The 24,533-nt window shown below is 40.6% G+C and overlaps 1 protein-coding gene across 8 annotated transcripts in view; it reads left to right on the top strand.

Moving 5' to 3' along the window:
* Ccser2 (coiled-coil serine rich 2) overlaps positions 1-24,533 on the top strand; it is a 93,906-nt gene that overhangs the window by 17,162 nt on the left and 52,211 nt on the right. For 6 of the 8 annotated variants that reach the window (XM_030248048.1, XM_006519606.4, XM_006519605.3 and 3 more), the window contains 2 exons: positions 10,416-11,868; positions 12,900-13,096. In XM_030248048.1, the coding sequence (XP_030103908.1) occupies positions 10,455-11,868; positions 12,900-13,096 (1,611 nt within the window). In that variant the 5' untranslated portion in view covers positions 10,416-10,454. Of the gene's footprint in view, positions 1-10,415; positions 11,869-12,899; positions 13,097-16,098; positions 16,532-24,533 lie in introns of those variants that run through there. The other 2 variants (XM_030248049.1, NM_028407.4) reach the window with 2 other exon arrangements.

Genomic DNA, 24,533 nt, shown 5'->3' with positions numbered 1-24,533 from the left:
GAAACTCACTGAAACATTTGTCTTTACTGTTATGATTCCTTTTTCATATGTTTTAGTCTGTCTATTCTTGTTGTTGCAAGGACCCCTAAAATACTGCTTCAGGTAAACAAAATTAATTTTAAGAAACACTTGAATATTAATGAGTCTGCTGAAGTTGTAACTATCTTAAGGTCTATGCTAATTTTCCTTGTAAAACGCAAAAGGAAAGAGGTTTATTTAAAATACTTTCTGTTTATGTAGATATCAGTTTGGTACAGAGCAGCTATAAGAAACCATTTTAGACTAAATAACTTAAATCAGTGGAAATTTATTCTTTGTAGCTTTAGAGCTTAAGAAATATGAGGTCAGTTTACCAAAAGACCTGCTGTTGAGTGAGAGCTGTCTCTCTCACTGATTGTGTCTTTTAAAATATTCCTATTATTACTCTTATGTATTTGTCTGTGCACCCCCCCCCCCCCCGTGTGTGTGTATGTGTGTGTGTGTGTGTGCGCGTGTGCTCTTGAAAACTCAGTTCCCCTGGAGCTGGCCTTAGGAGATGGTTGTGAGCTACCTGTCTTGGGCGTTGGGAAGAGCAGCAGATACTCTTAGCTCTGAACCAACTCTCCAGCTCTCTCGTTCTTTCTTTGAGGACCGCTGACCATGAGTCACATTATTTGTTTGCTCTGATCACTTAGTTTACCCAAGGATACAAAGTCAGTGTAATACTGTTCACCATTTTTAATGCAGTGTTTTGCTGACTGACTGATGTACAGACTTTGTAAATACAAACTTTGTGTATTCTTTTGAGGCAGGGGCTCACAGGCGCCACTGACCTTGCCAGACTTATTTCTAATGGTCCACTGACTTGTTTTTAGTTTAGTGTCTTTTCCTTTATGTAGGATTTCTCCTTCAGTCTGCGTTTCAAACCTTTCTCTCACATAAGCCACTTGTACTTCTATATGTGAGTAGTTTTGTTTGTTTGTTTACATCAGATATTATTTTTTCACTTTCCACTATTGCTTTCTTAGCCATCTCTCATTTTTTGAGGTGGCAAGAACTATTTTAGGCTTACTGAACAGGGGATAAATTCTTTTTCTGTTTGTAATAGTTGACTTTTTTTAATGTTCCATGTTACTATATTTAGGTCTGTTTGCATAAAGGAAACAATGATTCTTCTTTTGGAGAAGAGGCAGGTGGGTCTCTGAATTCAAGGCCAGCTAGTGCTACACAGTGAGACCCTGCTTGGGACATTTCTGTCCATGTTATAATTTACTGTCCAAAAGTGCTTGTTTTTTTTACTGTGATATTCTCTAGTACAACTCTGATTTATGAATCATTTGATTTTAAAATTATTTTAATTATGTATCAGTGTGTGGGTTTACAAATATGATTATAATGCCTGTGTAGGCTGAACAAGGCATCATATTTGGAGGTACAGTTACAGGCAGTTTTATGCTGCCTGATGTAGGTGCTGGGAACCGAACTCGAGTCCTCTGGAAGAATAGCACATTCCCTTAACTGCAGAACCACCTCTCTAGCCCTTTAACTTAATACAAATTTATATAGCTCCTCTGTGTTTAGTGTCTTCATGTTAGAAGTAAAGATTATATTAATTTTATAAGGTAGTTGTGAAGATTTTATATAAGCAAATGCATAAGAAAGTCTTTGAAGATGAGTTAACAGGTAGAACTCTAAACTGCTCTTGAGGTTGCAGCAGTAACTCAGGTGGAAAGCACTAGCTTAGGTTCTGTTGCCTCTCATTCAGTTTCAGTAGTAACTTGGACAACCTGACTCCTCTGTACAGTCTGTAAAAGTGATCTTTAAGGACCTCACTGCCATATTCTCTTGTTCTCAACAGGGATCCTCCTTCCACTTTCTTGGTAGCATAGAACTAGAGTTTCTTGTTCAGGTGCTCATGGCGTCATTGCATAGCCCATTTTCTATATGTATTTCTGTCTGTTCGGATGTTGATCTGAGCAAGACTGGGCCTGATTCATTTGTATGCATCGATGTCTGCCATGTGCCGTATTCTGTGCTAGAAACTGAGAATTAAAAAAAAAAAAGTTTGTTTTTTATTTAAGCTTCAGGGAATATATTATTTTCTCATTGCTGTTGTAATTTTGAAATTTTCTATTGCTCAGGTTCTCCATAGTCTTGATGGTTGAATTTGCTCATAATATTTAGTAAGACCTCACCTTGCTTCTTCCAGCCCTATTGTGCTGCAGGCATTATAACATATCCTCTGAGTTCTGATGTTCAGGCTGCAGTATGTGAGTGGACCTGTTATTAGTATTGATAATATAGGCCAAAATGCTCCTGGAGTTAGAGTCATGAACGAGCAAGGTGCCGTCAGAGTGACATCTTCACTTGCGGTAAATTAGAACCTCTTGTTGCTTTTCCTGTCAAGTGTTTTATGTTTTGTAATAAAACTCCATATCTAGTATTAAATGTTCCTACTATATGTTTTATTTTTAACTTCTTTGAGTTCTTGTGTTTGAAAAGGATAAAAGCTTCAAAATCAAAACCAAAACGTGATTGCCTCTATCTTCATTCCCTCGAGGGACTGCCTGAGTCTGTCTTGGTTCTGTAAGACTAGGAGCTTCCTGACTCGCTTCCCTTCCTTCCTTCTTTCTTTAAGATTTATTTATTATATGTAAGTACACTGTAGCAGTCTTCAGACATTCCAGAAGAGGGCATCAGATCTTGTTATGGATGGTTGTGAGCCACTGTGGTTGCTGGGATTTGAACTCAGGACCTTTGGAAGAGCAGTTGGTGCTCTTAACCGATGAGCCATCTCTCCAGCCCTTCTTTCTTCATTCTGGAAGCCAGTTCACCTTTTCTCCTGAAACTTGCCTGCTGAGAGGTGCTTCTATTATCACCTCTTAGGTCTAGCCATTCTTTCACACATTAGTGTTGGTATTCTGTCTGGACAGTTACCTGGTAGCCAGATATGCTCCTCCCCACAGTTACCTGGCAACAGCCAGGTAGGCCTGGCCCACTGTAAAAGGGGCTGCTTGTCCCCTCCTCTTTCTTTTACTCCTGCTTCTCTCCCTTGCCTCTTGTCCGCTTACTCCCCTCTTTCTCCATTCCCTTCCCTCTCTCTCCATGTGCTCATGACCTGCCTCTACTTCTCTACTCTCTCCATCTCTCTGCCTCTACTGCTCTCTTAACTCCCCTCCCCATTCCCTGACTAAACTCTATTCTATACTATATCATTGTGTGGCTGGTTCCTCGTGGTGTGGGGAGGCATGCCTCGGCATGGGCCTACTGAGGCCCCCCTCCCCCACATCACCACAGCCTTTCTGTCTTTTTTTTTTTTCCGAGACAGGGTTTCTCTGTGTAGCCCTAGCTGTCCTGGAACTCACTTTGTAGACCAGGCTGGCCTCGAACTTAGAAATCCTCCTGCCTCTGCCTCCCAAGTGCTGGGATTAAAGACGTGCGCCACCACGCCCGGCTTCACTTTCTGTCACCTTAATGCTGGTCCAGACTTGTTTTTATTCTCTTCTTTGCTATTGGATTGCACATTGTCAGTCTTCTGTTGCCTACTGTGCTTCCGTCTTTTCATTGGTGATCCCAGGAAGTTGCCTTAGGCTCCTCTCCTGAATGTTCTTCACTGCGCACTTGCTGACTACGAGCACTTGATTCTCGTCTCTGTAGTGACAGTTCTCAAATGACTGTCTTTCTGTCTCTGCTTTTATATTTGCTTTCTTTGACCAGGAAACACTATCATCACCTGCCTACTGTAGGCAGAGTCAGCTCATCAGTATCAGCTCAACATACTAAGTTCATGGCTTCATCCCTCTACATAACATTTGTAGTTCATGGCCTCTACCCCTCTACATAACATTTGTAGTTCATGGCCTCTACCCCTCTACATAACATTTGTAGTTCATGGCCTCTACCCCTCTACATAACATTTGTAGTTCATGGCCTCTACCCCCTACATAACATTTGTAGTTCATGGCCTCTACCCCTCTACATAACATTTGTAGTTCATGGCCTCTACCCCTCTACATAACATTTGTAGTTCATGGCCTCTACCCCTCTACATAACATTTGTAGTTCATGGCCTCTACCCCCTACATAACATTTGTAGTTCATGGCCTCTACCCCTCTACATAACATTTGTAGTTCATGGCCTCTACCCCCTACATAACATTTGTAGTTCATGGCCTCTACCCCTCTACATAACATTTGTAGTTCATGGCCTCTACCCCCTACATAACATTTGTAGTTCATGGCCTCTACCCCTCTACATAACATTTGTAGTTCATGGCCTCTATCCCTCTACATAACATTTGTAGTTCATGGCCTCTATCCCTCTACATAACATTTGTAGTTCATGGCCTTTACCCCTCTACATAACATTTGTAGTTCATGGCCTCTATCCCTCTACATAATATTTGCTCTTGATAGGGTTTTACTTTTTGTCCAGTTGGACAAATCTGGGATGCTAAGCCCTCTCAGTTGCTGAGTTATTCATCTATTTCCCAAAAGGAATCTAATGATATGATAGAAATCCATAAGATTTAATATTGCTATTCTGTACTTAAGGTTTTCCCACAACCCTTTCAGTCCTTTTCTTAGCCGGTGTCCTTTAAAGAGGTTTTCTTCTTTGACAGTTTCATACAGGTATAGAGTGTTCTCTCCTTACTCTTCCCTCTGCCTGCCTGCTCTTAGCTCCCTTTGATCCCTAGTCAGTGCTCTCATCCCCCGCCAGTCCCTTTCCCAGATTCATGACTTATGCTTTTATTTTGTGACCCATTTAGTTTAAAGAGTGTCATCTGTGTGAGCTTTGGATAAGAGCTGTCCGCTGGGCCTGATGGGAACATCAATGGTGAACTTCTTCTTTAAGTCCCTCCTACATACAGAAGGCAGGGATTTTCAACATTCAGGTCTTTCTCTTCTCTTCCCCCCTCCTTCCTCCCTCCCTCTCTCTCCCCTCCCCCCTTCCTTCTCCTCAGTGTGGTGTATGTGTTTGCATGCATCCATGCTAGGTGTTCCAGTGTGTGTGCATGTGCATGTCAGGGACAGGCTAATGCTGGTTGTCCTCCTCATCAGTGTTCTCCATCACGTGACATTCTGTTTGAGACAGTGACAGACTAGCCACTAGTTCCCTCTCTGCTATAGCTCCCTGTAACCGGTGGTCCCACACTCCATTAACTAAATGGAACCACCAACATTGTGGTTGCATATCACAATACCCAGTAACCCAGTAAAATCAAGACTCTTTAAAGTTTAATTGACCAATCAGATTTATGTATCAATAATATCACAATTTACAAGATGCCAATACAATATTTTCAGAGCCAATTGATAATGATAAAAGCTTCATTCCAATCCATCTAACCTTATGATCCCACAACTACTTGTGGCTGGCAAATGCCTCGCGGGTTCACATCTGCAGCCATCTTCTCCTCCTACCCTGAGAAGCCCCTCATCTCTGCAACTCTTAGCTTTCCCCCTTTTCCCTGTCCAATCACAGACCTCCTCTGTCCGAATGTAATTGGACAGGGAAAATCCTGCCACATAGTATGAGGAACATTGTACTGGTGTTTTGGAAAACATGCATTTATTCCTCTAGAAAAGAGAATGTTCTTTGTTGTCCATTTTCTAGGTCTTTTTTTTTTTTTTAAACTTTCAGGCCGTGTTGTATTCCCCATTGGCGGTGGAATTGGACGTATAGAATTCATAGAGAACATTTCTTGCTTTCTTTGCTTCCAGGGATTTGGAAGATATATTTAACTACAGAATAAGACGTCTTACCCCAAACTTCTATAGCATTAGGTTAAAAACTACGTATTGTCAAAACTGTGCTTGTAAATTCAGAAGATCATCTCAGTCAGTTTAATCTGGTCACTATGTGAGCACGAGTTCAAAGTAGTTGTACACTTACCTTATGTTTAGATGCTGCCTTACGCTGAGTAGCTTGCCTATGCTGTGGCAGGCTTCAGAGACTGTGAGGGGCATTTGTCCTCACGGATTATTCACTTGGAGTGAAAGGATTGAGAGAATCATCTACAGCACTGATGTGTCTCCGGCCTTAGGACGTAACTGCTTTGTCTAAATTAAAAAGCATATCTGATTGAGTTTGAAGGTGAAGATTACAAGTTGAAGGCCAGCCTGGGCTGCAAAGTAATCTTTCCTTCCCCTACTTCCTAGTGTGTAAACTCTTTAGTCTTGGTTTAATTTTCCTGAATGGTCTAAACATTTCTGTTACTGGGAATTTGTTTAGGGATGCTTTTAATTCTCAGACATTTCCTTTGGTTAATGTGTTTCTTCTGAGTTTATAGCAATCTCTCTTTCTTGAGGAAAAAAAGATCTGAGTTCATGTAGAAGATTTTTCATGTACAAGATTTTCACATTCTAGATTTAACTGGTTACGTGCTGTGCTGCTTAGAGTTTTCCTGTTCTTAACCTCTCTTGTAAACTGGCAAGTGGAGACTTAAGTAGCTTCAGAGCGCTTGCCTCATAGGTGATTCTGTGCATTCCTCTTCATTCATAACAGGATGCCAGGATTGATTTTACTTTACTGTGGGTTTTTTTTTTCTGTGTTGGAGCCTCTCAAAACTACTAAAATAATTATTTTTGAAGATAAAACTTCTATGCATGTCTCTCTGAATTTGGCAAGGTTCTCTAGGGAAATGGAATGAATAGAGTGTGTGTGATGTGTGTGTGTGTGTGTGTGTGTGTGTGTGTGTGTGTGTATATATATATATATATATATATATATATAAAGTAAAAAGATTTATTATGTATTATGAGAAGATATATTAGCCCATGATAGGACTTGCATAGTCCAACAATGACCACCTTTATGCTAGAGAGGCTTAGAAGTCTGTAACTGTTCAGTCTACAAAGCTGGATGGTTTAGCAGGTTCAGTGCAGTGCAGAAGACCTGGAAGCTCTTTGGGAGTCTCATTCTTAGGTCTAGTTCGGAAGGCTGGAGAAGCGGGAATTTGATGTTGGCTAATAGCAGTAGTGATGCACACACTTGCTTAGGAAGCAGCGGAAGTAGGCAGGAGCATTGTCCTTTCCTTGCCTCTCTTTATGGGGCTACTTACCAGAAGGTGCTGTTTACTCTGAGGTTGAGTCTTGCCCGCTTTCTTAGTTTCATTGCTGTGAAGAGACACCATGTCCAAGGCAACTCTTACAAAGGAAAACATTTAATTGGGGCTGGCTTACAGTTTTAGAGGTGTAGCCCATTATCCTCATGGCAGGAAGGAAGGCAGTGTGCAGGCAGACATGGTGCTGGAGGAGCTGAGAGTTCTGCATCTGCAGGCAGCCGGGAGGAGACTGCCTTCTGCAGGCAGCCAGGTGGGTATTCTGATTCTGTACTGGGCAGAGCTTGAGCATAGGAGACCTCAGAGCCCACCCATACGGTGCCATACTTCTTCCAACAAGGTTACAACTACTCCAATAAGGCCACAGCTCCTAATAGTGCCACTCCCTATGGCCAAGCATGGAAACACATGAATCCGTGGGGGCCAAACCTGTTTAAGCCACCACAGCTCCTCAGCTAATCTTTTCTGGAAACATCCTCGAAAATGTGCCAGAAGTACATCTCTTCAGTGATCACACATTTTATCAAATTGACAATCAAGATTTACCATCATATCATCCTTACATAATGTGTCTTACTTAGTGATTGTGTGTAAAATATAGAATAAACTTGGTGGAGTAATGCATACCATATCAAATCTACAGTGTATGTGCCGGTAGTGGATTCACAGGCCAGTAACAATCCATTCATGCTAAAGTCACTCACAGTACTAGCTAGTCTCTTACACATGTTTTGTGGCCCTGACCTTACTGATCGTTTAATTTAATTTAGGGACCGTTCTTCTAGCAGGCCTCAGACAGACCATACTATTAAGCGGTTGAATGTTGTGATTTAACAAATACCAATATTTAAAAAGTCTGCATTTATTTGTTATGTCTGCATCCCTCCTTACTCAGGTAGCTACAGAGGTATTAATTAATAGGCTTGGTCTTTGTTCCATCAGTGACACCAACTTCTTTTCCTAGCCTTTAGCATGTTAATGACATTTGCACACTCTGTTAGTTTGCATACCTGAACACTGGTAACATTTGAAGGAAATACATTCATCGTTCAGGCAGAAGCGTCTCTGATTCCACTTCCTATGCTAGTATTCTCACTGCCCTCTCAGTTCAGCAAGTCCTGCACTTTGATTAAGATGATGAATGGTCCTATATCACAAAATCCCTGAGCCTGACTTGCTAGCTTGCTTCCGTTTGGCAGAATTAAGTTGCAGTAGGACAGGAAAGGTCAAACTTACCTAATAATGGGGATTTGTATTGAATTTTTTGTGTTCTTTTTAAATCCACAAAGCACCGCAAGTGAAATGTAGTTTTAAATCTTTGAGGTTTCCTTTTTACTTAATCGCCATAATCAAGCCTTTGAGCCAGCGTATGTTACATATGACAGCCAGGAAAACCTAGGCAGAGAGGATGTGAGGAGATATAACTGAGTAATAGAAATTTAAAAACAAATCAACAAATTATTTAAAACTCTGGTGCAGAGTCTGACTGTGGAAATGGGTTTCAGGTATGACTGCTGTGCCTGTTTAGTCATTAGCATTGCTCTTCAGTTAATTGCCCCTAGACTAAGCAGTGCTTGTTTAAATCCCTAAATTCAGCGATTAGTAACCTTCTGGAATGGTATTTGCAATGCTGAATGAAGGTGAGTGGGTGGCTTCTTAGCGGGTAAGGTAATGGATATGAAAGGAGTTTGCAAAGGAGCAGGTTTGGCTGTTTCCTGCCCACTTGTTAACACGTGGCCCCACAGTCTTCATGCTCCTCCTGTTCCTTCAGCCTCCCACGTCCTCCCTTCCTGCTTGTCTCCACTGACAGTCTGCCTCCCAGTATATTTCATTGCTTTGTCATGAGTACGCTGCACTGACCCTGAATTCACATGTGAACCCAAATCATTTCTGGTGATTTGTGGAGAGTACTTTAGTTTTCAAAATCTTGATTTAGCTATGGGAGATGGGAACAATCTATTGCTGTATAATTATGGAGATTAGGTAATTAATGATAATATAATAAACATGGCACTACTTATGTATATGCTCAATAATATTTGTCCCTATTTTCCAGTTCTTATCCAGATATAGATTCCTTTTTAACTGAGAAACTTTGATTTACTAGTCTTAAAAAAAGATCTTACATAGTTTAGAAAATTCTTTCAAGTGTGCCATGCCAATTCAGTAATTATGTCATAACTTAAAAATATATATAATAGGAATGAACTCAGGGAATTATAGACATTTCCAGCTCTGTGCCATCCATTCTCAGTTCCCCATTAAAGCACAGAAACAGTATTTACTAGAGTAACTCACAGATCACATCATTAGATGATGTAGCCAATATGGGCCTTTTCAGATCGTTAGTGATTGCATCTTTAAGTGCGTATCAGGTAGCGTGCATTAGAGGTAGCGTGGTCCCTGAAGTGTGGCAGAATCAGAGTGCTTGTTTATTTCAAAGCTATAGCAAAGGTAGTAGAAGGTTCTTGAGCATTCAGCTGGAAGGTAATTTACCTACCAGTGAGATAGCAGGGCTTACAAAGATGCTCAGATTTAGGAAATTTACGTGAGATATAAAAAAAAATTTCATTCTAAGACCACAGTTCAAGATGATTGGCACCATCTGTTCTGCAGGATTTTGTACATTTAGAATTCCATACATACTATTGTAGGAAAGTATACATTCAGTTTCAAACATTTTTTTTCCCTTTTTTTCTACTTGCAGACCCTGAAGCAGTTGTAGTGACAGTGTGTCTGGCTTTTGAGCTTCTCTTTAGCGGGTGCTGGTGAATAATATGTATCATGCTTGTTTTAGACAGGAAAGTAAGGCATGGAGAAGTAAAGGACTAGATTATCTCCTCAGTCTACTTCTGCAGGCAGGAGGTGTCTTAGTCTTTCTCCTGATACTAGGTGATGGAATCCTTATTATTTGTTAGTTAGCAATTGGGAAATGACCATTACATATGTATACTATTATTATTGATTTTCTTACAGCTATTTTAAAAGTACTTATGAATATAGAAGTCTGTTTTATGGTGACGGTCACTATCAAATATGGGAACAGCAGTTGTCTGGCATGGGTATTGCTACTCTCCCTTTAATATGTGGGGCAAAGCTGCTTAATCTTGACACCACTGCAGAATCTAATTTGAATTTGCAATCCTTTTGATACATTCATTAATGGCTTAAAGCAGTCATCTCTAAGCACAGGTCTACAAAACAGTCTATTTTTTCAGTATTAATGTACTATGTTTATTCGAAATGTCAAAATTAAATTAACTTTACATTTTGCTTATTTTGTATAGGAGTCATGGATAATTGTCTGGAAGTAATTAATATATTTCACATTATTAATGTTATTTAGAAATGTTAATCTTTTTCTTCCCTCAGATTCTGTCAAGTTTTAAGAACCAATGCACCTTATAGCCCATGGAAGAAAAAACACAAATCAAGACATTTTTGGGTTCCAAGCTGCCGAAATATGGAATGAAATCTGTGAGAAGTACATTGCAGCCGATGCCAAATGGCGCCACTGTGACTTTATTAGGGACCTCCAAGAGTAGTAATGTCAAAAGTTACATAAAAAATAATGGCTCTGATTGTTCATTGTCCCATTCATTTAATTGGAGAAAAACAAATAAATATCAACTTGGTTCACAAAATACAGCAGAACTTAATAATATTCAAAGTACACATGATAAACTAATTGAGCCTGAACAACATGCACCTGCTCCAGGAACGCTGGATGGGCATGGGATAAAGGGAGGTTTGAAAAGTGCTTCCTTGTTCACATCCAAGTTAGCAAGACCATCAACCATGTTTGTGTCATCGGCAGAGGAGTTAAGTCAAAAATCTTTCTCTGGACCATCTAATTTGGGTAAATTTACCAAAGGCACATTACTAGGAAGGACTTCATATTCTTCGGTCAATGCGAAGTCACATTTGAATGCGTTTTATGGGAACAGATCTTCTGGTAACGTGCAGAAGCCAAGAGTGAACTCCTGTGCCAGCAGAAGTAGTTCTGGAGAAAGCTTAGCACAGTCCCCAGACAATGCTAAATCTATCACTTGTGAAAAAATGGTAAGGTCACAAAGTTTTTCACATTCCATTCAGAATGTCTTCCTTCCACCTTCATCTATAACCAGATCGCATTCCTTCAACAGAGCTGTAGACCTTACAAAGCCTTATCAGAACCAACAGCTCCCCGTTCGAGTGCCTCTCCGGTCAGGTATGCTAACAAGAAGTTCTCTGCAGTCAGAAGTACTCAATGGGAACGAACATGTGGGGTTTGGTTTTAATAGGCCTTATGCTGCTGCTGGAAAGAAACTGGCCTTATCCAATGGCCCCGCTGTCTCGTCCACGTTGGTTTATAGGATGGCTCATCCCCCTCTACTGAAATCTAGCCGACCTCCATTTTCTGGGCCCATGACAGTTGACAGTAATAAAAACCCACCTGCTGACATGTGCGTAGAGGAAGAAGGTATGGTTTCAGCCCAGGACAGCTCTCCGGGTAAGGACCAAGAACTAATTGAAAATGAAAGTTACCGAAGAGACAATGACCAGACTGGGAAGAACGAGTCTAAAGTTAGGTACCTGAGCGATGACGTGGATGATATTTCCTTGTCGTCCTTGTCGTCTTCCGACAAGAATGATTTAAGTGAAGATTTCAGCGATGATTTCATAGACTTAGAGGACTCCAACAGAACTAGAATAACGCCAGAGGAAATGACTCTCAAAGAAGAAAAGCATGAGAGCAGACCATCAAAGGATATATTTGATTCTCCTAAGGAAAGTGAGCAGGCCTTCAGTAAAGCTGAAGAGTGGATAGATATAAGTGTCTCTGGTAAATATGGCTATCCTTAACTTCCGTGCTTTCCCTGGTGATTACAGCAGAGCTAACATTTAGCCTTGCCTTGATAGACTGTAAGACGCTGTTTGACTGAGGCGGCTCAGGCTGGAGGAGAGCGCAGCAGAGCAGCAACCTTGCGGCTTGTTTCCATCTTGCATTATTTTCTAGGATAGAATCAGTTAAACTCTTTATACTTTGCCTTTTTGGGAGCTGTCTTATACATGCCAAGTCCTGCATTGTGTAGGCCATGGTTTCCAGACAGTTTTCCCAACTCTGCCTGGGAGTGGCTTGCCACTAAACGCTAAACCACACCATTCGCCGTAGCCATCATTGCAGTCTGCTAGGAGTCAAGCTATATCAAACACAAGTCAGATAACATAAGCCTGTTTAGTTGAAAGCTTTCTATCCTCGGGAACAGTTCTGTTTAGCAGTCCTTATGTGGTACTACTCACTGAAGCATTATTTACTGACGGTACCGAGGAGGGAGAGTGAATGCCTATTAGACTTGGCTATATTGGAACTTAGTGCAGGATGAATGTCATTTGTTCATCTACCCAGAAAAAGAAGCCCAAAGGGAGTGCACAAAGGCATGTCTAGTCAAGGGACTGGCTCACTCATAGTGATGCACTAAACTGTCTTCAGGCATTATAAACTGGAAGATGCCTAGAACAAGTTGTCTTTTAAGGACATATCTGTGAGATTAAGTAGTCTGTAGAGAGGAAGAGAGTTTCCTAAACAGTGGTTAAAATGAAATAAATACCTTAAGAAATAGTAAAGGAATGTGAAGATGTAAAAAAATGAGTGAATTTTATGTTTATTACAAAATGTTTTAGTGGCTTATTTTGAAAACTTTGCCTCCCCCCCAAAAAAAAGTTTATTTAGTATTTAGGAAAATGCTACAGTTATAGTTTTTGAACCAAATGCTGTTATAATAGATTGGATTATTAGAGCTTATATTTTAGAAATGAGAAATGACTGTGTTTTATAAATTCACGCTTTTTTCTTTCTTTTAAAATCATTTGAAGACAGGAGTGAATGTACAAAGCATACATCTGGAAACAACTTGATTTCACCGGATACGGATTACAGAGCTGGGTCTTCATTTGAACTCTCTCCGTCCGATAGCTCTGATGGAACGTACATGTGGGATGAAGAGGGCCTGGAGCCCATTGGGAGTGTCCATCCTGTTGGCAGCTATGAGTCCTCTGAAATGAACAGCATAGTATGTATGGATTTCTCTACCCTTTGGGAGATTTCTTTTTATTTCTTTATACAAACACATACAAATACACACATACATAATTTATTATAAAGGCATTAGTGTATTGGTTAAGTTAAGCTAAGAACGTGACATCTACAACACTTTTAGTTGCTGTATTGAGAAGTGCCCCTTGGTGAAGGGGTGTCAGGGATGGTGCTTAACATGCGCTTCCTACAGAAAGAGTGGTGGACTGATGGACCAGTTGATCCAGGACCAAGTATCTGGGTAGGCTGTGCTGATGGACTACCTACCATTCTGTCGCCAGTCCAGTGTGCCTTTAATACAGTGGGAGGTTTTGGCTTTTATTCTTAACAAAGTCTTTTGTAGGTCTGGGCGACTCTCTAGGACAGCTGCCTATAATGACCTAAGCTGCTTTGGCTTTGGGTTTGACCTTGTCTTTGAAGCCCTTATTACCAAGACAGAAGGAGACAGGACTGTCAGTCACACCCTTGCAGTATCTAATTTGGCCTGCAAGTGGCTCTGGTGTTTTCATTCACACTTGAAAATCAGTTTGTCTGTGGTCCCACATAAGTACTAAGGGGATAGGAAAATAATCTCCCTGTGTCTGGAAAGAGGGAACTACAAGTGCCACCACATATTAATGCATAGTTCTTTTATAAAACATTACAAGCAACTTAGATACAGACACGCTAATAAAATGCAACTGGTGTGGTTAAAATGGCTCAGGGTAATTATTTAGGTTATGAAATAGAAATACTCACAAATCAAATTGGTTTATAAATATATAACATTCTAACTGGCTTTCAGGCAGCAAAGCTTTCTATATCTATATAAGCCTGTGGCACGGAGAAACCAGATACTGTTATGAAAGGCTTTTAAGTTGCACAGACATAGGTATGTGCCATTTGTGGAGTATCTTCATCTGGCCAGAACAAGGTTACAGTTTATGACTTGACTGTGTTCTTTATTAGAATTTTGAAATGTACAATTGAAGTGCTTATCAACATTTTGTCCAGTAGATGGCAGCAGTGAGCCGCTTAGAACTTGCTATTTTTAGAGATTATTGCAACTGACAAAAGGCCCCCTCTACTGAGTTTATAATATACTTGGGTGACCATGGTGTTAAAATCCTTCAGTATATTCCTTGATTAATATGCTTGAGTATAGCAGATGAGAAGCAACCAGTCCATCTGCTATACTCTCTCTGTACTTTAGAAAAAATAGGGGCTCCTGATTTTTTTCTTTGTTGCTTTTTGAGTTAGGCTCCCTGTCCTATAAGCCTCTATGTAGACTAGACTCAGAGATCCGCTTGCCTCCCAGGTGCTGAGTGAAGGTGCACGCCACCACGCCCAGCTTTGATACTGCGCTTTTCTGATCCAAGGGAAAGGCAAAGTCCAAGAAAGGACGGGCTTACTGACAAAGGCACATTAAGATCCTCTTGGGAGTTTTGATGGAAGTTCACATGTTTTGCTTTGAATAATTCCAGCTTGCTTTGTTTTCATGACACATCACTTCACTGGTCTGCACTGAGCTGTTTTGTTTCCACTGATGAATTTGTCACCCCTTTTTGCCCAGATATCAGTATACTTTGCCAATTTTATTTGTATAGTTTTCTTCCCTTTACAGTAAACTCACTTCATCCTTAGCACATAATTTATTTAACTTTTTTGGTCTTTTTTAACTAAGGAGTTCATTTGTACTTGGCATTTTTGATGTACTACACTTTGACATCTTACTATTTTTACTTAAATTGTCTTTTCTTTTTTTCCATTTTTTTCTTTGCTAAAATAATTCTCACTAATATATGTAACATAACTGCAGATGAACGTTAGTGTGCTGTCCCTTTCCTTGGGCATTACAACTGACAACTCCAGTCTGGGTTCATATGAGGGAATTGCTCTAGATTGTGCATCAGTTGTCACTGCTGATATAATTTAGATGAACCTCCTCCCTAACCTTCCTGTTGTGAATTTATCCCAGGGTCTTGTGCACACTGTGTAAGTACTCCAGCACTGTGCAGTACCTACCCTGCAGTGAGCCTCTATTTCCTGCAACTGATACAGCTTTTAGAGTGAGACTTTGTTTTTGACGGACCGGAGTGTTAAAGACATGCACAAGTTCTTCTCTTGTCAAGGATAAACAGAGATTTGAGACTGGTTCCTTTAAAGTTAATAGCCAGAGTCTCAGCTGTTTATGTGCTTAGTAGTATTTATTGTATATAATTTATATTCAGTACAGTACATGAATTTACAAACATCCCAAGATATTTTTTGGAGTTGTCCAGTTTGTTATGAGGACTATTTCAGTCACTTCAGAAAATTCCCCCTCTGTTCCTTCCCTTGAGCCTCTTATTCCAAAGAAAGGTCACCTCTTAGCAAGAGACAGAGGAAGAGATGCTAAGAGGTGCTAGAAAGGCTTCCGTTACTCTGGATCACTTGTTCTGCTTTAAACTGGATATAAATGGAGCCACGCACATATTATTTTGTGTCTGGCTTTTAATGAGTTGTAGGGTTTTTTTGTATTATTGTCGGTCCATGTGTGCCCCTCCTCCATGATGAAGTAAACATTCTACCCTGAGCTGTGTTCCCAGCCCTTGTCCATTCTTCTGATTGGATCCCATTCCTGTGTGTGAGTGTAGTATAGCCTACTTTATCCTTGTGTTCACAGGCTTTTTAGGTTGTCTGACTGATCAGCCTGCTCATTTTGGCTCTCTACTTCTTACTTCTTGCCTTGAGTATGGTTAGTATTTTATTGTTTCTCATTGCTCATTTAGGTTTTAGGTGCTAAGGTCTCAGTAAATGTTTATTGAAATAACTGTCATAAAAGGCCCCTCAAATATTGCCATTCGATTAAAAAAATAAATAGAAACCCCTAAACTGCAGCTACTGTTTGTTGCTGATGAGTGTTTTCCATGCATATTGTGACATAGCCACTCTAGAAAGTGAGTCTCTAAGGCATCACGTGTCATAATAGCAAGCTGCAAGTACCTAAACTGCTGTGTCAGTGTAGATGGGCAGGTGAGGGACGGCTTACAGAACACTGAGACGGTCTTAAAATAGGTAACTGGGAACTTCGGACTCATCTCCATCTCTCCAACTGTTTCCTAGTACAGAATCACAGAACTTGAGAGAAAAGAGCGAACTGCTCAGTGTAGCTGCTATAGATATGGGATACAAGGAGAAGAGGAAACCTGTTTCTCTTAGCAGATGTTTTTCCATGTTGAATTATCAGCAAAAGTTCTTTCCTGTCCCACTAACTCAGTTTTGAATAAGCTTAAATTTAGTAATATAGTTGTTTTGACCCTTTAAACATAATTGTATTTTCATTTAACATTAATGGATGCTATAATACATTAGCTACATTGCAATCTGAAGCTTAGTTATTTTTTGAGTTTCTACTGTCTTACAGGAATACTGTTGAACTCTGCAGCCTTTGGTGGGTAAAGCTATATTTATCCTAATAACTTTTGATTCTGGTACTATATAAACATGATTACCATGTGGATTTAAGCCATGGGTTATTATTAGTTTGCCTGAGGGCTTCATATAACAGATGGAAGATGTGACTGTGTTGAGGGGGAAGAGAAGGTTGTAGGGGGTGAGGGGAGAGAGAAGAGAGGGAGGGAGGGAGGGAGGGAGGGAGGGAGGGAGGGAGGGAGAGAGAGAGAGAGAGAGAGAGAGAGAGAGAGAGAGAGAGAGAACATTTGTTTTAAAAAGGAAGTGACATTAAACTGAAGTTCTGAAGACTCTGTACAGAGTGGATCTGTTGGCCAAGTAAACCCTGAAGGTGAACATGTGCATCTGTAGAGTGTGTGCAGTGGTGTGGGTGTCAAGTCAGGATGAGGACGGGCAGCATAGCTGAGTGTGAGTGTGAGATGGAGAACAGGTAGGGATGAAGCTGGACAATGAGCTAGGAAGGCAGGGAAAACCTGATGTTCCAAGCTAAGCTGAGCCTGAAGATATTTACAAATCATGTTTTAAAGGCAGGGAGATCGATATAGTAGTAAATAGTTTATAAATATTTCTATGTTAAATTTTGATATATACTTCTTGTGTATCTATGATATTGAACACAGTAGGTTTTGGAATATTTGTTTTTTTTCATAAATGAAGAGTTGGTATGGTATTTAAACATCTAGGTGAAAGGCTGTGTATCAGATAAAAGTGAACTTAAAAGTAATTTATTAACAAAAAGCAGTTTTTATAACCATGTCCCTGGTAAGTAGCTGTGTGAACTAATTAATAAGACTGTGTGAACTTCTCTAAATTAGATTAGATAAGTATTAAAGATTTGTTCAAGAGGACACTGAATCTGTAAAGCTAACTGCTTTTGACTAATAGGATGGCTTTGAGAGTTGTAAAATTGCTCTTCTATTCTGAATGAGCAGTTTATATATTTAAAACAGTCCACCCCAGGCTCTCCTTTGTTTTTTCTAAAGCAAATGCCAGGACTGATTGCTTCCACAGGCTTCCATTTCTAGGGACATTAAGGAGGCATTACTTTAGTCTTTTGCCACTTTCTTGGTTGAATCAGGGAGCCTGATTTTAGACTTGGGAACTGAGTACCTTGCCTTGGGTTGGAGGGAAGCAGAGGTTGAAAGGTGGTTTGCAGAGCATCTTTCCTCCTTTCTTCCTTTCCTTTCCTTTCCTTTCCTTTCCTTTCCTTTCCTTTCCTTTCCTTTCCTTCCTTCTTTTCCTTCCTTCTTTCTTTCCCCCCTCCCTCCCTCCTTCTATTCATCCCAAATGCTGCCCCCTCTTCTATCCCCTCCCCTGCTTCCCTCCATCATCTTCCCTTCACTTCTCTGACCGGATGGAGCTCCCCGTGGGTATCTCCCTACCCTGGCACATAGATCTCTGCACATCTCTCCCACTGAAGCCAGAAAAGGCAGCTGTGTTGGGGAACAGATTTCACAGTTAGGGACAGCTCCTGATGCAGTTGTTTGGGGTCCACATGAAGACCAAGCTGCATATCTGCTACATATGTTCTGGGGCCCTTGGTCCAGCCTGTGTATGTTCTTTGGTTGATGACTCAGTCTCAGAGAGCTCCCAGGGTTGTTCTGTTGGTCTTCCTGTGGAGTTCCTATGTTCTTCAGGGCCTTCAATCCTTCCCCTGGCTCTTCCATAAGAGTCTCTGACCTCTGTCCAATATTTGCCTGTAGGTCTCTATCTGTTTCAATCAGCTGTTGGGTAGAGCCTCTCACAGGACAGTTATGCTAGACTTCTATCTGCAAGCATAACAGAGTGTCATTAATAATGTGAGGGATTAGTGCTTATCCATGTGATCAGAAAAAAGTGCAATTTGGTATGTCAACCCTAAGTCACTAAAACTCGTGTTTTATGAAGAGAGGCTGGAAAGGTGGAGGAGATAAGTACCTTTGTGATCAAACCTGCTCAGTCAGTCAGCAGGCTCTCCAGCGCTCGCTCGCTCGAGTGAAGATTAAAAAGAGAAAAGGCAGTTAGACAAGGTTGTAGCACGACCCCAGGCAGTTCTGACGCTGAAGCAGGTTTATTTTTCCCAATCTGCTTTTATACCATTTTAATTACCTGCAAGTATTAGGGGTGAGTAGTACAATGAGGAACAGCAATGCAATAAACACAAATCGTCAAGGAACTAGCAAGACAATAAACAAAGTCCTGCTCCCCAGATCAATGTTGCTAAGGGCTTATCAGGATGATCATGATATCTGAGCCGACTTCCCCATCCTTGCCTGAAGTCACATTCATGCCTGAAGCCTACTTCTTTGTTCTACCCTAAAATCAGATTCTTGCCTGAACTTACTTCCTTGTCATGCCCTAATGTCAGATTCTTGCCTGAACATATTTCTTTGTCTTGGCCTAATGCCAGATTCCTGCCCGAAGCCCATTTCCTTGTCCTTGGCCAAACCTACCAAGTGGCCCCTAAAGTCTCTCCACACCTTTGATTCTTAGATGACTTCTAAGTCACTTGTCTTATAAAATTATATCACTGTTATCTGTTACTAAAGAGGAAAGGATTGCGATTTAGAAAGGGCAGAATATCTTCTTCCTGTGTCTATAGCTCACCTGAGTATAACCTGAAAGGCAGAATAGAGGGAAATTAAACACACTGTCCATGAAGTGTTGTTTTCTGTAATGGAAGCCATGGAGAGTTCTGGGGCTGATCCTGATGATGATGAAATTTCAGTCATTTGGACTACTAACCCACTCCAGTGGGAAAGCTTACTCTTGACTAGACAGTATTGTTAGACTTGGTTGCTTGGAATGGACTTCATTGGCATGAGGGTAAACTAAGAAACTCCTGGAGCCAGAAGGTGGTTTGGAAAGGTACTGTCTCAGTTTTGGGCTTTGTATCATGAACATCTAGAAATAGCATTACTAAAACTGAGCATGAAAGTGACAAATTTAGAAGTTGTGGTTTTGGTTTTGACTGCTTTGTAGTGGAAGAGATGTCAGGGTCAGTACAGACCAGATGACAGAGCTTGCTTCTGAGCCACCACAGGTGTCTACATAGGATTCAGAAACACAGCTTGTTATTCTCAGGTAGCTGAGGACTAAATAAAGCTGCCAGACTGTAGCTGGTGGGTTAGATAAAAGCTATTGGAGAGTTGTTTATCTGCAAAGAAGCTGTCTTTCTCCTGCATGCACAGTGAAGACCCTAGGCAAAGGGGTGATGTGCTTCATTTACTGAATATGACCATTATCAAGGTGTCAATAAGTACTGTGATTAAGGGGTCCATTTTGTATGGTGTCACCTCTGCTATAACTGTGTTGCTGTAAAATCAAGCTAAAGACTGAGTTCTTATCAGATATTCTCTCAGCCCTCTTTCAGTTTTAAACTTAAAATATTAGTAAAAACAGGTAGGGGACCTTGGTGTGGTGGCACACACCTTTAATCCCAGCTCTTGGGAGGCAGAAGCAGGCGGATTTCTGAGTTGGAGGCCAGCCTGGTCTACAAAGTGAGTTCCAGGACAGCCAGGGCTACACAGAGAAACCCTGTCTCGAAAACAAAACCAGAACAAAACCAGGTAGGGGTGGGGAGAAGGTGGTCAAGGACTAAGTTTTGCAGTGATTATTTTCCAGTGGGATTGAAGCAAAGGCCTTGTGTGTGGTGTGCGTATGTGTTTGGGTATGTGCTAGCCTTGTCTTGACCTTCCCCTCCCCCTCCCCCTCCCCCTCTCCTCCTCCCTCCCCCTTCCCCCTACTGCATTTGGTTGTGGAGGGAGCCAGCTACTGAGCCCCAGAGATCCTTCTGTCTGCCTCCAAAGGGCTGGGTTTGCTGGGAATCTCAGTTTATAAGCACTTTTTTGAAGGAGTGCTATTTCTTCAGACCCTAAAACAAAAGTCTCTAATGCTTCTCTGTTGGGTATACCCCTGAGATTCCATGATGTTTCTAAAACATTAATTGATCTTGCTTGGAATAGTATAAAAGGCTGGAAGATACTGATTTTTTTGTTTATTGTGAAGACTTGTGTATGTTTTCATTTCTATTTTTATTTTATGTGTATTTTGCTTGCCCACGTGTATGTCTGTGTAACGTGTGTGTGTCTGCTGCCCTTGGAGCACAGAAAAGGGTGTTGTATCCCCATAACTGGAGTTAGAGATGGTTGTGAGACACCATGTAGGTGCTAGGAGCTGAGTCCTCTGGAAGACCAGGAAGTGCTTTTAACTGCTGAGCTAACTCTCCAGACACTCTTGTCTGTGTTTTGAGTTGATTTCATAAAAATTATTTTCTTTGGCTTAGATTTAAATTCCTTATCCACTTACTTGATTCCTCTCCTCAATCTTTGAAGATTTTTTTAAAAAACAAAAGTACTTTAAGTCTTTCTGGCAATTCAGTTCTCTAATCATCTTTGTTTTACATTGTTGCCATACTGTCCAGTTTGTGGGTCTGTTCTAGTGGCGTGTTGTCTAACACCTACACAGGAATTGGAGTTTGTCTAACACCTACGCAGGAATTGGAGTTTCCCTTGAATAGATAATAATTTTTATTTAGTAGATACCCTGCTGGTCCTTTTACAAAGCACGAATTCTGGTGTAGCTGTGGATATGTATGTGAGAATAAGTAGTGGCCAATCAATAAAGCATAGCCAGCCACTGTTAGTCACCTTGTTTTCAGTATCTACCTCAGTTCTGCTTGAAGTTGAGTTCTCTAGCAAGTCTAGCTTTCAGCACAGTATGCTGTTGTGTACTGTCAGGCAGGGAGAAGGCTGAGTGAAGTCTTCTTTTAGAGTCTTCCCACTGAGTGTCCTAAGACTACTGCTCTGTAGCCTACTCTTGACTCCCTCTACCCGGTCTTATAGATCTTCTTTTTCCTTTTCTTACATCACTGCACCTGTGAGTGTCAAGAGGAAGGCAAAGAATTGTGTTTGCTGTGGTCTCTGTATTCACAAAGCTAATCACTGCTAATTCAAGCCTAAATGTTAAATAACAAGATACAATTTTCAATTTGAATGGTGTTAAACTGTATTAAAATAAGAGTCACCCACGGCCAGTGAGATGGCCCAAGGTGGTGAAGATGCCTGACAACCGGCCTGACAACATGCACTCTGTTGGTCAGAAAGCACATTCTAGAAGGAGGTAATTGACTCCCACAAATTGTCCTCTGACCTCGATCCTCATCCTGTGGAATATATTAGCACACACACTAAACATTTTTCTAAAGTTTTAAAAAACATTCTAAAGAAAGACAAAAGAAAAATTAATAAACGAAAAAAGAGCTTTTGGAAAAAATATGAAAAAAGAGCTTTTGGAAAAAATATATTCAATCTCCTATGTGTCAGTGAACTGAGCGTCTTTAATCAGGGCTAAGTTTGACTTAAAAGTGATAATGTAATCATACACAGCCTAGGGGGTTCAAGCCTGGGCACACAGACTGTGACATATAACAAAGGCTGCAGAGCATGAACATGATGCTGGCCTAAGTGGGTGAGCATTCTCAGTTACCGTCTCTTCTAGCACCTGCTCTCTGTCTTGTGGTCTGTCTCTCTTCTCAGGACTGACTCAGTTACACACTAGCCTAGACTGGCCATTGTTTCCTTCATGTCCCGTAAGGATGTTTCCCATTCTTCCTTCCTGTCTATAGTCCAGTTCCCGTATTTTCTTTTTATTTGTTTGTCTTTACACAATTGCATTAAAAGTTCAAAAATAGGACTGGTGAGATGGTTCAGTGGGTAAGAGCACCGACTGCTCTTCCAAAGGTACTGAGTTCAAATCCCAGCAACCACATGGTGGCTCACAACTACCCATAATGAGATCTGATACCCTCTTCTGGTGCGTTTGAAGACAGCTACAGTGAACTTATACTAATAAATAATTCTTTAAAAAAAAGTTCAAAAATAAATTTTGAGTAAAATAGTATGAATAACTTAAAATTTAACAGATAATCAAAGATTAGCTTAGGTTGGCTTGGTAGATTTCAGAATAAACAAATACCTAGGGATTTTGGGCATAGAGATAAATTTCTGTAAAATCCCAGCACTTGGAAGTATCATACCCCCCCCCACACACACACACACACACACACTGACAAAAAGGCAGGGCACAATAGTGTTAAATATATATGTATACACATCCAAATGAAACACCACAAATGCAAAGGAGGACAGATGAGATGCTTACAAGAGGCTCAACTGGAGGGCAGTGATGAAGGGACTATGCACAATTTTGAGAGCTTTGCATCTCCTGTAAATGTCACCTCCTACTGGCATTATCCTGGGACTTCCATAACTATAATGAGGTTTGACAACAAAGAGAGGCTGCCGGGAAGATTGAGGTTCTTCCAACTCTGAAGACAAAAGGAAAGAGCCAAAGTACACATCAGTTCAAAGAGCCAAGTGAACAGGCTCACCCCATTGTTCCTGGGCTCCCATAGAGAAGGCTTAGCCTCGTGCCAGCTCTAGCATGGCCTCCAGGTTATAGAAAGGCCTTCCCATGAGACTTATGGGACAGCTAGAGAAGATCCCACCTCGGCTGGTGTCATTTCTATCCCTAAGTGATAGTCATGTCTGTAGAGTCAAGGAGTGGTCTGGTTTAAAATAAGGAAGACAGACACAAATTGGGGGTAGAAATGCCAGCCTTTCTTATTCTGCTTTTAGTTGCCTTGTGGGCCTAACTAAAAAGTCAGAAGTTTTCAGCAAAAGCAGTTTTTAAGCACCTGTTATATGAAGAATATGCTAATTTGACAATGACTGAATGAACCTTCAGCATTCTTACTCAACATAAAGTTATTTGTTGCCAAATGATGGAGAGATGTCCTGAGAAATATAATAGGTGATTTTGCTATTTTGTGAATATCATAGAGTGTACATAAATGAACTAAGAAGGCTATAATTTCATCAGGCTGTACAATCTTAGGAGAGATTAACACTTGTCGAGTTAATATATGGAGTCTGCCTTAGCTGAAATGACTCACGCAGTGTATGCTTGTTGAACACAGTGGCTAGTCAATACAGCAAGGTACAAAGAAGTAATTCAAATTTTTATTTTCAAATAACATTATGGTTATAGAGCATATCATGGAATCTTTCAATAGTAATATTTGTAAATTTTCTAAGTACAAAGTGAATATATAAAATGTTCATTTCACCTTGTGCATGCAATTCCCACACTCATATGGAAGACCATGAGTTCAAGACAAGCTTTCTCTATAGTGAGACCCTGTCTACAAAACAAAAGAAAACAAAAAGAAAGCAAAGAATGCACTTAAGAGTCATGCTGATTTAGGAAACTGGCATAGCAGTCCTGTAGGAACGCATTCAGAAGGTACATCTACTTGGCTAGTTTTTTAATACCAGGCATAATTTCTCTGTTGTTAAGTGAGCCTTCAGTCCAATTAGATGGCTTCTTGTCACCACTAATCCATAAGCACCACCGTTACATCCTTAGGTATAGCTTGCCATGCTGGGCATCTTTGTGTTCACAGACGTTCCACAGCTGGGGAGGACCATTGATTGTTTCCCTCCTTTAGCGGATTACGTAACACTTTACAGCTGTGTAATACCGAGTCCTCAGGAAAGAGACCTGTTCCAGCTCAAATCCTTAAAGACCTGTGTCTGAAACGCATGACATCTTCAGCTGTAGGGATTTGCTTCCAACTTTTGGAGCAAGAAAAGGGCAACAGCAATAGCTTGTGTTGTTTTGAGAGTCTCTTAGACTCTTAACCAACATCTTAAAAGGTTTCTCATACCTGATACTGGGTTTTCATTAGACATGGCTCTTGCAGGGGCTGTTAATCACTCCAAGTGGTACAACTTAATTTAAACTACATAATGTATGTATACATGTGTACTTATATATATTATACATAATTTTAGGTAAATATGAAATGATTATTTTCTGTCATTTTCAAACGTGATTAATGTTATTTTCCCTCCTCCTCCTTACTTCTGTATTATCCTCCCTTTCCTCTCCTGAGTTAAAAATTCTTTCTTGTTTTTCTCATTTCCCCCTTTATATCACCT

This window comes from Mus musculus, chromosome 14, assembly GCF_000001635.26.
Source record: "Mus musculus strain C57BL/6J chromosome 14, GRCm38.p6 C57BL/6J".
Lineage (NCBI taxonomy): Eukaryota > Metazoa > Chordata > Mammalia > Rodentia > Muridae > Mus > Mus musculus.
The sequence above is the reverse complement of the archived record's forward strand: the minus strand, read 5'-3'. Positions and strand labels throughout refer to the sequence as shown.